At 41.0% G+C, this 14,108-nt stretch overlaps 2 protein-coding genes across 6 annotated transcripts; both read left to right on the top strand.

The window, feature by feature from the left end:
* The first annotated feature begins 477 nt into the window (after positions 1-477).
* msrb3 (methionine sulfoxide reductase B3) lies at positions 478-8,580 on the top strand. 3 transcript variants are annotated; one of them, XM_034673289.1, is made up of 7 exons: positions 508-646; positions 2,946-3,067; positions 5,456-5,564; positions 5,749-5,826; positions 6,660-6,688; positions 6,866-6,963; positions 7,383-8,580. In XM_034673289.1, the coding sequence occupies exons 2-7, from the start codon at positions 2,962-2,964 to the stop codon at positions 7,566-7,568; spliced, it is 606 nt and encodes a 201-aa protein (XP_034529180.1). In that variant the 5' UTR covers positions 508-646; positions 2,946-2,961; the 3' UTR covers positions 7,569-8,580. The 3 variants fall into 3 exon arrangements, with proteins under 3 accessions (XP_034529182.1, XP_034529180.1, XP_034529181.1); XM_034673290.1 differs by lacking the exon at positions 2,946-3,067 and adding an exon at positions 3,581-3,726 and having other exon boundaries at positions 521-646; XM_034673291.1 differs by lacking the exon at positions 2,946-3,067 and having other exon boundaries at positions 478-646.
* A 964-nt stretch (positions 8,581-9,544) lies between these two features.
* On the top strand, positions 9,545-12,480 carry LOC117804871 (beta-2-microglobulin-like). 3 transcript variants are annotated; one of them, XR_004629280.1, is made up of 4 exons: positions 9,545-9,710; positions 11,585-11,857; positions 11,954-12,284; positions 12,319-12,480. XR_004629280.1 is itself a non-coding variant. In XM_034673292.1 (3 exons), the coding sequence occupies exons 1-3, from the start codon at positions 9,641-9,643 to the stop codon at positions 11,965-11,967; spliced, it is 357 nt and encodes a 118-aa protein (XP_034529183.1). In that variant the 5' UTR covers positions 9,545-9,640; the 3' UTR covers positions 11,968-12,480. The 3 variants fall into 3 exon arrangements, 1 of the variants encoding a protein (XP_034529183.1); XR_004629281.1 differs by having other exon boundaries at positions 11,954-12,352; positions 12,387-12,428; XM_034673292.1 differs by having other exon boundaries at positions 11,954-12,480.
* The last annotated feature ends 1,628 nt before the right edge of the window (positions 12,481-14,108 follow it).

Below are 14,108 nucleotides of genomic sequence, written 5' to 3'. Positions count from 1 at the left end.
AATAGGAAGAAGAAGAAGAATTGCAAAAATAAAAACAATAATAATAAGCATAACAACAATAAAAATAATAATAAATAATAGCAAGACCTATAATAATAATAATATAAACAATGATAAGAGTCCTAACAACATTAATGATAATAATAATAATAAATAATAACAAGACATATTATAATAATACTATTAGAATCATAATAACGATAATAATTATAATAATAATAATAATAATAATAATAATACTCGTCGTAATAATACCCACACATCAGCCTCGCAGTGGTGCGTCCTTACAGCCCTGTGTGGTCCACATACAGATTGAAGACGTACCTGGATGGACAAAGACCATAGACAGAGACTCTTGAGACAGTAAGGAGGTTTAACTCTTCATGGTAAAGACTATAGATAAGGTGAAGACGCTCTGTGCTCATCATGCTTAGAGCGTCCAGCAGGGGGCGCTCACAGTTACACTTTATCAGAGGCTGCAGTAATCACAGAAGAAGAAAAAGAAGAGGGTCAGTGTTTGGTGTTTGTCCATAATAGGACACAGTCAGACCTGCTGGGCAGACAACGAGCCAGTCCATGTTTAGACCCGATCCCGGCGGACTGACTCGGATCATCTTGACGGTTTGTGTGTTACTGCTGCTCCCCGGTAAGACACACACACTCACACACTTTAACGCTCGAGATTAAACGAGCTAATGTTAGCACTGAGCTAATGTGAGTGTTAGATAAGTGAGCCAAGCTAACGTTAGCATACTGCTAGGGATGTAAGGATACACAACCCACGAATCGATTCGAATCACAATTTTTGGTTCACGATTCGATTCACTCACGATTCTCCAACGGTTTTCAAGAAAACTGGATTGAACTCAAAATTCAAATAACTATTATTTTATATAAATTCTCAGATATGGACAGTTGCAATATATATTCTTTCTCTTATATTTCTCTGTAAACAAAGTAATTATTTTCATTTTAAAGGTGTGTTGTAACTCGGGATGGGTACCTTTCACATTTAAACTGATACCCGGTACCTGGGAATCGGTAACGGTACTCAACGGTACCAATTTTCGGTACTTTTGTGTGTGTAATGTTAATTTGTTTAATAATAAAATATCTTTTTTTTTGTTTTAATTTAACATGTATTTCATTTAACATGAAATTAATAGAAACATGATTATAAAGGTTATTAGCTATATTAGCTGACACGTGCTCGTGGCAACTAATTGCTCTTTCGGGAGTTTATCAATTAACACACTTGAATGCCTGCGGACGGGAAAACGTCAGTTCTCCGTCTCTTCATAATAACAGGACACACAACTTACTTGTTGGGCATTCACGCACACAGGGACGGTTATAAACAGGGCAGGTAGTTGTAGCGAGAGTCCTTCTCAACTTAATCCTCCTGCAGCTCTGCAGTGAGCGAGCGCACCGTCAGCTGCAGGGTCTGTTTCACGACACAATGTGTGTATATCACTGACGGTATTAAACATCATATTGAGGTGTTCAAAATGGTAAACACGCTGAATATCAACGTGAGGAGCAGGTTTATCAATAATCTTCGATAACGCATGGCCATAGAGTGAAGACTCGTACTTCAACATGTGGATTTATTGCAACAGGACAACTGAACAGAATCATATTTTAGACTCACAGTGTCCAGTTTTCTGTCTACTCGTTCTTATTGAGAAAAAAAGCATGTGAATGCGGTCATGAGTGCAACCTGGTCTTAATCGGTCCAGCAGCGGAGAAAGAAAGCGCTCGTGGAGACCTGTCTCTCAGCTGCAGCTCCCAGCTGAGCGTCTCTGCTGTGGGCAACACCTTTAGTCAGCTGATTCTTTAACAAACTTAGAACGCCTACACTCAGCAAGTGAGCAGCGCAGGATACTCAATGAGTACTTCTACTGTTTAAAAATAATATCCTGATACAAATTATGTTGAATCGATTTTAATCCACCCTTATTTCTATCGATTTGTTTACCTATTTGTGATATATCCTTGCACCCCTACACACTGCTATTGTTGGTGTTAGACAAATGATCCGAGCGAACTTTAGCACAATGCTAATGTAGTAATATACTGTTTAGTTACTTTCATTAAAGAAATGATTTCCATCATATAACAGTTATTAATCTAACTTGACCATAAACATGTACATTAAAGTAACTGTGTGTGTGTGTGTGTGTGTGTGTGTGTGTGTGTGTGTGTGTGTGTGTGTGATGTTAAACGATCAGTCTGTGGTGATAACAAAATTTTACTTCATGTTTTGATTAGTACAATTGATTATAGCTATCATTCGGGTCCTTGATACCTGTGAAGGTAGCTATCGTTCAGCTCCTCGCTACCTGTGTAGGTAGTTATCGTTCAACTCCCCGCTACCCGTTAAGGTAGCTATCGTTCGGCTCCTCGTTACATGTACAGGTACTTATCGTTCGGCTCCTCGTTACATGTGCAGGTAGCAGGTGTTCGGATCCTTGTTACCTGTGCAGGAAGCAGGTGTTCCGCTCCTTGTTACCTGTGCAGGTAGCTATCGTTCGGCTCCTTGTTACCTGTGCAGGTAGCTATCGTTCCGCTCCTTGTTACCTTTGCAGGTAGCAATCGTTCGGCTCCTCGTTACCTGTGCAGGTAGCAGGTGTTTGGCTCCTCATTACCTGTGCAGGTAGCAGGTGTTCGGATCCTTGTTACCTGTGCAGGTAGCTATTGTTCCGCTCTTTGTTACCTGTGCAGGTAGCTATTGTTCGGCTCCTTGTTACCTGTGCAGGTAGCAGGTGTTCGGCTCCTTGTTACCTGTGCAGGTGGCTTGAGCGCAGACAGCGTTGGATGCTCGTTGGATACGTTACCTGGGAAGCATCCAGAAGTCATACACTCTGTAATCTTTGGGAATCGTACTGACAGGACAATTTATTGATCACAGATTAATCCCTGTGTGCTCTCTCTCCGTCTCTCAGTGGGACCGTGTGTGTCATGGCCTTCCTCCTCAGACGGGGGGCGCTCTTCCTCAATCTGCATCGTGCTCTTGGGAGAGGCAGCAGCTCAGTTTTCCCCCCAGCTCAGCCCTCTGTTCTCATAGGTAGAGTCACCTGACACACCTCAAACCAAAGTGAAGACAGGTTTTCAACACCTTGGTCCAGGGTACAGAGTCACCTGTCAGAGGGTACAGAGTCACCTGTCAGAGGGTACAGAGTTGAGCGTCAGAGGGTACAAAGTTGAGCATCGAGGGGAGCGTCAGTCGGAGGGTCGAGCGGAGCATAGGATCTATTGGAGAGGAGGGTCTAGCAGAGGGTCTAGCAGGGGGTCTAGCGGAGGGTCGAGGGGAGCGTTGAGCGGAGGGCCGAGCGGAGCGTTGAGTGGAGGGCCGAGCTAAGCGTTGAGCGGAGGGTCGAGTGGAGCGTTGAGCGGAGCGGAGGGTGGAGCGGATCCCTTGGTTTATGTTTCTGGCCTTACCTTCACCCACAGAGGATCCTGGAGGTCTTGCAGACCCACATGCTCCAGTTCATTAACCTGCTTTGTCCTTTTTATGTTGTTGTTGTGGTGGTTCTTTTTTTTACTTCCTGCTCTCCTCTTCATGTGGTCTGCCTTGTAGCTGTCTGGTTCTGGTCCAATCTGGTTCTGGTTCCTGCTGTAGTCCTGTGAGGTTCTGTTCTCCAGCCAACATGTCGGGTTTCAATCTGCTACATCTCATAACCAAGAGTCAGCCTGTAGCTCTGAAGGCCTGCAGTCTGCCCTCAGGTCACATGACCTCCTGACCCGCTGTGTGCTGATGCTGTGCTCACCTGTACCTCACCTGCTGCTGTCTAACACCTGCTGCTGTCTAACACCTGCTGACAGCATGTGTGTGTGCTCTGGTTTAACTCCACCCTCTGCTGTGAGGCTTTTACCTGCTTTTAGTTTGCTCTCAGCAAGCGGACATGTTGAATGTGTTCGATTTTTGAGAGCTTCAAACTGAGCTGACCTTTAACCTCTGACCTCTGATCTTTAACCTCTGACCTCAGGGATGTGAGGGTTTGTTTTTCTACAAAAGAGAATTTAATATTAATCTCAGAAGTCTGGTTCAGTCAGGTTCATGTAAAACTGATGATCTGGCATTCTAGGATTTCAAACATTAAAGAGGAAGTGAAACCGATGAGGATGGATTCACCTCCCTGTATTTTATTTTTAGAAGTTGTTGAATCATGTTAATGAATCCTGAACTGAAGATGTGAAATGAGCTGCAGGAGGATTAACTCATGGTGACTCTGAGCGTCAGACCGAGTGACAGTAAAGGATGTTTCTCTCTTAGTGCTCAGACTCTCTCAGATCATTTAAAGCTCTCTGTGAACTGAGAGAATCCAGTCTGCTGTTTCAAAGCTTCACCAGGTGAGCTCCTCTCATGCTCAGCTCTCAGGTGTAGTGACTCTCTGCCTGTTTTTGCAGCCTGCATGACCTCACTGCTTTGGTAACCGTGTACTATAGAAGAAGGATTTCAGCATCCTGATCAGATTCTCTTCAAGCCCATGTTCCTGAATTCTCTTTGTGAAAAACAAACTCATAAATTAATTTCTAAATAAAAAAGAGGAATAAATTAACCACACAAAGAGGAACTTGAACACAACACAGTCTGGACTTAAATACACGGCAGAGTGACCTGAACGCACCGCCATCTATACTTTAACACACACACGTAGATGAACCTGAACGCACCGCCATCTATACTGTAACACACACACATAGATGAACCTGACGGCATTGTCATCTATACTGTAACACACACACATAGATGAACCTGAATGCATCACCTTCTATACTTTAAAACACACACAGAGGAACCTGAAGGCATCGCTATCTGTACTTTAACACACACACACACACACACACACACACACACACACACACACACACACACACACACACACACAGGAACCTTAACACATCGCCATCTATACTTTAACACACACACAGAGGAACCTGAACGCATTGCCTTCTATACTTCAACACACATAGAGGAACCTATACTAACCACCATCTATACCTTAAAACAAACACAGAGGAACCTGAATGCATCGCAGTCTGTATTTTAGCACACTAACAGAGGAACCTGAACACATTGCCATCTGTACTTTAACAAACACACAGAGAGGAACCTGAACGCACCGCCATCTATACCTTAACACACATGTAGAGCAACCTGAACGCACCACTGACTCTGAGTGAGAGGAGTAGATGTAGAGGAGATTATAATCTATCATTACAAAAGAGATCCTCCTCACACTGAAATCACTGAGTGTGTTTGAACTTCAAACTTTACTGAGATAAACAGCTAAACTCACTGCACCTCCTCTCCTCTGTCCTCCTCCATCTCTCCCTCTCTCTTCTCTGCTCTTTCTCCACCTCCCTCTCCTCCGTCTCCGTCTCTCCCTCTCTCCCTCTCTCTTCTGTCCTCCTCTCCTCCTCTCTCTCCTCCTATCCTCTCCTCCCTCAGGTGCTCGGAGGAGTAAGAGAACATGGCCTGTGAGTTTCTCTCAGGAGGAGCTGAAGCAGCGCCTCACCCCGAAGCAGTACCATGTGACCCAGGAGAGAGGCACCGAGAGGTGAGAACACCAGTTGGCATTTTTAGCTTCCCTGTTATCATGTAATCATAAAGTTCAGCTGAACTGAACTAATCAGACTTTAATGCAGAGATGAACTTTCAGGTGTAAACGTGTCACCTGTGGTCTCACACAGACGGTAATACCTGATGTCGCTAATGATATGAACCCCTCTTCATGTCCTCAGTGCTTTCACAGGCGAGTTCACGGACCATAAAGACGAGGGGACATACACCTGTGTGGTCTGTGGAGCTCCTCTGTTCAGGTGACAGCTGTGAATGAAACCTTTAAAAGAATGAAACATGATATTCAATATAAAGTGATAAATGACATTAAGTACGATGAAATAATAAAACCTTATAAAGATGATAAACGTCATAGTTTCATTCAGCTCTAAACATCAGGACTGACGTAGTTTATGTGATAATACACTATAATAAAATAAAAATGTAAAAGATTGTTGAGATAACGAGTGAGAGAATGTCACATTAAACAAAATGAAAGGAACATTTAATCTGCTTCAATAAATAACATTAAATATACAATGAATCTTATTATCATGTGTCTCTAATGTTTTTATTTCAACTGTCTTTTATTGGTTTTTTTGCATTAATTACAAATCTCACATGACATTCTTATGCGGCAATATCAGCACATCAGCTTACAAAATCTGGTCTAGAATGAAATGAAGTAAGGGGGGGAACGACTCACCCTTAACATAATACATAATACAAACAGTACAAACATCCCTTGTAAAAATAATACTAAAAAATAAATAAATAAATAAATAGAAAAGATTGGTTCCACCACCAATACTATATACACACACATATAAATACATACATATATACATGTCTCTAATGTTTTTATATCACATATTTGTTATAACAAGATAATGTTTTAAAGAGAATACAACACAATATTTGTGATGAGTTATCACAAAGTTAAAGTTTGATGGATAATGATGAAACATTAAATATATTATAATAGATTAATAATGTTACAAAGATGATAAACTTTGTTCTTGTAGAATCTGAAAGGTATACAGAGAATGATGTGAACAGACTTCCTGACTGATCTTTGTGTTTCCTGTTTCAGCTCTAACACCAAGTTTGACTCGCACTCAGGTGAGTGAACCTTTTTGCTAACATGCTAACTGTCAGAATGCTAACATGTTTTTCAGCAGCTGTTTAGGTTACCATAACATAAGTGTCTATTTAGCAAAAACATAAATAGACACATTCAGAAGTTGACCTGATGATGGCGCTAAAGGTCAAAGCTTTTAACATCAATGATGTGTTTAGGATGGCCGTCGTTCTTTGACATCCTGAAGGAAGAGTCCATCTCAAACTCAGACGATTTTTCCTACGGCATGCACCGAGTCGAGACCACCTGCAGCCAGGTAACCAACGAGTCCACCTGAAAACATCAGAGATACCAGCTCCCTTTCCATCAGAGTCAGGACTCTGTGTAAACTGTTTCTAAGAACGCGAAGTTTAAATCATTTAAAGTCTTTAAAAGGAAATAGATCAAATACAGCAAATCAGACGTGATAACAGGTTCTATAAAAATTATAGAACTAGTATTAGTATTTAAATGAATATTTAAAGGTACAGTTTGTAGTGTTTAAAGGCAGTGTGTAGTATTTAAACTATTTATCAGTCATAGATCACCAGGTAAACACTGACACGGTCCACATTCAACTCAGCTGCACATTAAAAAGAGAGTTCACAGCTCTCCCTCCCTCTCTCTCTTTCCCTCCCTCTCTCTCTGTCCCTCCCTCTCTCTCTCGCTCCCTCCCTCTCTCGCTCTGTTTTTCAGTGTGGGGCTCACCTGGGTCACATGTTTGATGATGGACCTCGGCCAACAGGAAAACGTTTCTGCATTAACTCCGCCTCCCTGTCCTTCCAGCCCAAACACCCCTCCTCCCCCCCTCCCTCCTCCCCCTCTGGGGCAGCGGGTGGAGCTTCCAGCAGAGCTGGAAGTGAGGAGAAGACGGAACTGTGATAGGCAGTTTAAAGTTTTAAGGTGCATTTAGTGGAGGTGATCACAGGTGAAGACCTGAAACTGTGTGTTAGTCCGGCTCTGATCTTCTGTGTGTGTTTTTCAGTATAACTTTATTTATAACCCACTGACTGACAGCAGCAGTGGCCTCTGGGGGAGAGAGAGTCACATCGCTGTGTCGGAGGGAAACGTAACGGGGTGTTCACACCAAACGCAAATAAAATCATTCACGCAAATGAATCACATATTAAATCAATGTAAAGACGCAAATAGACGCAAGTCGAGAGACACGAATTATGCAAATTGACGCGAATCATCCGTGCCAGGATAGCCAATCAGTGTACAGATCCTCCGGTGATGTATGATGCGACGTACGGACCGGTGGAGGTTCATTGATTGTATCTCTGTGCAGCTTGAACTCTGTGATTCTACCTGTTTTTATGGGATCAGGAATAAACAGGAGCTCACTGTGAGGACAGAGAGGGAGGAGGATTATCTGCTGAGATGTGAAAACCCGGCTTCACCATTCAATGTAGTCGAGCTCAACCTTGTTCGAAAGACGACAGACTGGAGCGGCGTTTGAAGGGAACCCCTCCCCCTCTAGTGAAAATGTGCATCTTGGGCACTCGTGTATGTGCGATTGAGCAAGAACCAAAAAATATTCTAGCCAAAAGCGACATCATTGGCGTTTGGTGTTAATGCTACATAAAGGAGACTGTTTTTGAATTTGCACTTTCCTACATTGACCAGCAGGGGGCGTCATGTCGTCATGACTGAGTCAGACTAACAAACCGAAACAGATTCTCTCACCTTAAAAACACCTACTCTGTGACTCAGTTAAACAGGAGCGAAGTGTTAAACAATAAGCCTCTCAGAAAATGAAACAGGCTGCAGGGCCTTCATGATTCCCTCTGCAGAGATTTCTGAATATTTAGGATATATTTTTGGAGTGATATAGATTAAATGATGTGTTATGAACTGTGGCCTTAAAGTTTAATAAATATTTAAAAATAAATCCTCAGAAGTCTGTGAACTTTTTATTCATCGTTTTTATCTCCACCTAAAAATAAAATGAACCTGTCTGTTATTTTTATTCACTCACTAATTTATCACACCCCTATTGTCTCTTTATTGGAATGAAAGTTAAACAATGTTGCCAAAGCAAAAAATAAAACATATCACATCAAATAATACATATATTACTTGTGTGTGTGTATATATATATATATGTATATGTATGTGTATATTTTTATATATATATATATATATATATATATATATGTATATGTATATGTATGTGTATATTTTTATATATATATATATATATATATATATATATATATATATATATATACACATATATATACACACACACTAGATTCTCACATCACAACTAGTGAAAAAGTGTAAAACAATAAATATTAAAATGATAAATAATTATAATCAATTGATAACTCTAAAATAAAATAAATAAATAATAAAAATCTCTCTCTCTCTCTCTCTCTCTCTCAGTTCAGTTATTGCCAAAGCAGTGTACAAAACGAATACAATAATTATAATGGTACATATTTTCATAGATTACACTGAAAATAATAGATCTTTTATATTCAATACAACTGATTTACGCTATGAAATGAAATAATACAGTTGATCAATATATAATGAATCAATATAATACAGTGGTTGATTCCTCGCAATTGGGCGGTGAGGCCTTCATGTGTGTATACGTGTGTATGTATATATATATGTGTGTGTGTGTGTGTGTGTGTGTGTGTGTGTGTACACTTTTAATGCCCATCTTCACTTGCACTCAATATTTACAGGTGAGCTCCGAGAGAGAGGAGTTTCAGGGAGTTTCCTCAGACTGTCTAACCTGTCTGATCCTATTCTGCTTGGTAACACAGGGAGGGGATTGTGATTGGTCGGTTACACGGAGTGGGTGGGGTTTAGAGCGCGTTATTACTGAGATCTTTGAACGCTTTCACTTTATTCCGCGTTGAGAGGACCGTGAACGCATCTCTAACCCTAAACTCCGGAGAAGAGAAACGCAGAGTAAATAAGACTCTAAAGCAGTCATGATGAAGCTGCCCGTGTTCGGATTCCTGTTCGCTCTGATTGCAGCATGCAGCTGTGTGGAGAAACTCAGTGAGTACCCCCATAAGTCACTCTTTATTGTGAAATCATAGTTTATATCCGTGTTCAATACATGAGCGCGTCAGTTTGAGGCCTCCTAAGATATTCTGTTCCTGTTAATTAATGTTTCTATAAACTGTTAAATAATGTTTCTATAGACTGTTAAATAATGTTTCTATAGACTGATAAATGATGTTTCTATAGACTGATAAATGATGTTTAAGGTTAATAACCTGGATTATTAAACTACAGCTGGTCTGTGGGAAACAGAGTAAAAAACATGTTTCTCCTGTAGACCTCACCTGTGCCGGTGTGACATTTGATCAGTGATGTCAGTGATTGGTATCATTGATCTGTAATAAACTGTAGTTTGTTAAACTGATGAAGTTAAACTGCGTCATTCTGCGTCCTGAATGAAACGGAGTATCAGAAATCTCTCTGTCACAGCTAAACTGTTTAATAAGTGATCAATCATGTTTCTGATAGACTGATCAATAATGTTTCTGATGGGCTTCATAAATCTATAAAATAAACACAGGCGTTAAACTGAAAATGTTTTTGTGACTCAGTGGAAATCCCCAAACTGTCCGAGTTACTTTCGTTTTCCTGTAATCAAGTTGCGCAGTAACAGCGCCCCTTGGAGGCCGAAGAGTGCAGTGAGGGACACACAGTTATTACAGAGGACAGACTGATGTAAGGTCTTAGATTCAGTTTAGACTAAAGTTCAATCTTTTAGTTTATAACAGACACAAAGTTTTATTTCATGTGAGAGATGAAAAACAGAAAAAGCTTTAATAAAAATGAAAACATTGAACTATGGATACAAATTTTAAGTATTCTCCGTGATCGATCTTCCGAAATATTAAAGCTTAAAGCTGCTGTTGCTGGTCACAGAGTAAACATCTGTTTAGAGAGAGGGACTTCGAATGGCAACATTACCCCTCCCAACCAGATTGCCCCCCTCCCCTCTCTACAAACAGATAGGCGTGCACAGTCATGTTAGTGCCGGACTCATAACTAATCAGAGTACGTAGTAGGGGCCGCCCCTCAACCAATCAGGACGGAGGATTGGAGATTAGCTGTAATTGGTCTGTCATAACGGGAACAAAGGGAATAATAACAATTGCTTGATACAAAGGCATTGGAAAACGCAGAGATTTTGCACTAATCTCAAATTACTCCACTTACCGATGAGTACCGATTGGTATTACGACCTTTTCTCCAAACCCAGCAGAAAAAAAAACGTTTTTTACACCATTTTTACCAACAGCAGCTTTAACGATCAATTATCGATGAATCATTGAAAAAACAGAGGATTTCCTCATCAAGAACAAGGCCAAATGAGTTTTCCCCCCTAAATTAAACTTTCCTTAATCACATGTTTATAACTGAGAGTGTTAAAGTTCAGGATCATATAAAGGCGATCAAAATGTTAAACGCTGAATATAAATGCGAGGAGCTCATAATGACAATAACCTCTGCAGAGTCATTAAAAGAAGGCTCAGATTAAACATGGCTTTACTGCAACAAGAGAACAGAGACATGTCTCTCAGGGTTCAGTTTGCTGTCGTTCTTATCGAGAAACATAAGCATGCGTTCGTGGTCAGGTGTCAGAAACCGGGTCATGATCAGTCCGGCAGAGCCCCCACCTGAGCGTCTCCGCTGAGCGCAGCACCTTCAGCTGAGTCACTGAAAAACATGTGAACCGTAAACTCCTCCCTGATGAAATATGACACCACATAATGTTTTTTCCACGAGATAGAAAACCAAAAAGCCTTGTTTGAGTAGGTCTTAACAATCAATTTATCCATACTCCATTAATGATAATAAATTAATGGTTGTTATGACATCATGCTGACATCACTTCCTGCTCTGTTTGTCTGCAGCTCCTCCTAAGGTCCAGCTGTACAGCCAAAAGCCAGGGGAGTTTGGGAAGGAGAATTTCCTGATCTGCCACGTGAGCGGCTTCTACCCCCCCAACCTGAGCATCACCATCCTGAAGGACGGGCAAGAGCTTCCTAATTCCAGGCAGACCGACCTCTCCTTCAGCCACGACTGGAGCTTCCACCTGACCAAGAACGTGGCCTTCACACCTATGAGCGGCGAGGACTACGCCTGCAAGGTCATGCACAACGGCAAATCCAAAAGCTACGCCTGGGGTCAGTTCACACACACACTTCACACTACACACACCTCACAAACTGTAATACACAGTAACATGTTAACCTGTGTGTGTGTGTTTTGTGTCTCCCCAGAGTCCAACATGTAACTCTTCGTCTTCATCAGCTGATCGTTTATTTTCCTCGACTTCAATCATCACTTTGTTGTCTTCATCTTCATCATTCTCCTCGTCCTCCTCGTCCTCGCAATGAAGAGGTCTCAGTCAGTTTTAGTTTATTGATCATCAGATCAGCTGATCGATTATTTTATTCGACTTCAATCATCACTTTGTTCTCTTCATCTTCATCTTCCTTATCCTCAGTCAGTTTGAGTTTATTGATCATCAGATCAGCTGATCAATTATTATGGATTATTGTGTAAATATTAATCTGGGGTGTTTTTTTCTTTGATAGAACAGGTAATCAGGTGATAATTGATCAGATCAGTACTTACTGATCAGGTGATAATTGATCAGATCAGTACTTACTGATCAGGTGATAATTGATCAGATCAGTACTTACTGATCAGGTGATTATTGATCAGGTGTGTTTTCGATAAACATCTGTAAAGTAAAAAGTTTGTGTTGATGTTTGTTTAATAAAAAACCTCTTTAAAAACCCAACCTGTGTTTTCATGTTTAAAGGAACAATATTTGTATTATTGTCTTTTATATAACTTAATTATTCTTAAACTGTTGTTATTATTATTATTATTATTATTATTATTATTATTATTATGAGTTGTTCTCTCAGATCTGAGGGGTATACTACGAAGCCAGATTTGCGGTTATCGAGGTAACTTCAGGGTTAACTCTGGATTTTCAGTACTACGAAGGTGGTTCACTCCTTACCAGGGTAGATAACCATGGTTACTCATGCTGAACTCCTAACCTGCTCCAGAGCAGGTTATGCTCATGATCAGAGATCAGTTTGTAGTAAACTCCACCCACTGACCAATCAGCTCGCTCTATCACGGAGCTCTGTGAGCTGATGGCGAGGGGAGGGGGTAGAACTGCGGTCAAGCCCACAGTGGAGAAGAGAAGGGCAGGACACTTTGTCTACCTTTATGATTTTATATATAAAATACTGATGACAGTTATTGATTATCTTTCTTGACATCATACTTAAACAGAGTCTGAAGTCAGATTATTCAGATTAAATCGTTTTAGGCTACTGTTTTAATTATACAACTGCGCGTATTACTTTGAATCATGTTCTCATTGTTATTAGTCCTTTAACCACAGCGCTCAGTTTGATACCGTCAGGACTGCAGTTGAAATATTAAGTCTACAACTGTCACACACGAGACGATGAAATCAGAGAGAGAGAGATCACTGTCAGGGAATAAACAGAGTTAATATTATTATAGTCTTATATATCTGCACTAATGATGAGAAGTAAGACGTCATTTGCGTATTCAAACAGTTTTTGTCTTGTCCCTCAGTTCTTTCTTCATGTTTCAAACACAGCTGTGTTGAATTTAATCTGGATTATGTGTTTAACTTCTTCATATTTTTCTAATATCAGTGCAGTGTTTGGAATTCATGTCGATGTGCTGACGGCAGACTGTCCGTGTCTGTGATTGGTCACATGTTACCTTCTCCACCCTGTTCACGTGAACGCACTCAGAGTAATTCTGGATTGACCCAACATGTTGATAACCAGCTTCGTGTGACAGTTTAGCGCGACCTCCTTTGTTAGGTTCAGTGAAGCCGGATCAGGAGAATATATCTAGGATATGTTGAACTCGCTTCGTAGTATACCCCTCTGGTCAGGTGAGCTCTATCTGAGAAACACTGTAGGGGTTTATCTTCGGAGCCCAGGTTCCTCGTGGTGTCAGGTATATTCAGACAGGTGTCTAACACCTGAAGGCGTCACCACAGAGTCATCCTACTGCGTCTTAGTCATCATGATTCAACCCTGAAGCGGCAGGTAGAGATCTCAGGTGTGATGAAGCTGGTCAAGGAGGGACAGGTGTGCTGCTCAAAATGAGACACTGGTCCTGCAGGGGGTTCGGGTTGTGAGATCTGTTCTTCATTGGGTCAAACTAATCAATAATAGTCTTCTGATTGAACACTTTGTAGATCATTGAACTCACAGACCTTGTCTGACAGCTAAACATATAAGATGGAATTACCTAGAGGGCACTTTATCAGGTCTTATCTGTTGGGAGGACGTCTGAGTCATGAGATGATCTCAGTACCTGCAGACCACACTGACACAGGTGAGGCGCAGACTGCATGAAGGTGTG

This window comes from Notolabrus celidotus, chromosome 21, assembly GCF_009762535.1.
Source record: "Notolabrus celidotus isolate fNotCel1 chromosome 21, fNotCel1.pri, whole genome shotgun sequence".
NCBI lineage: Eukaryota > Metazoa > Chordata > Actinopteri > Labriformes > Labridae > Notolabrus > Notolabrus celidotus.
Note: the sequence above shows the minus strand (reverse complement) of the source record. Positions and strands in the feature narration are given on the sequence as shown.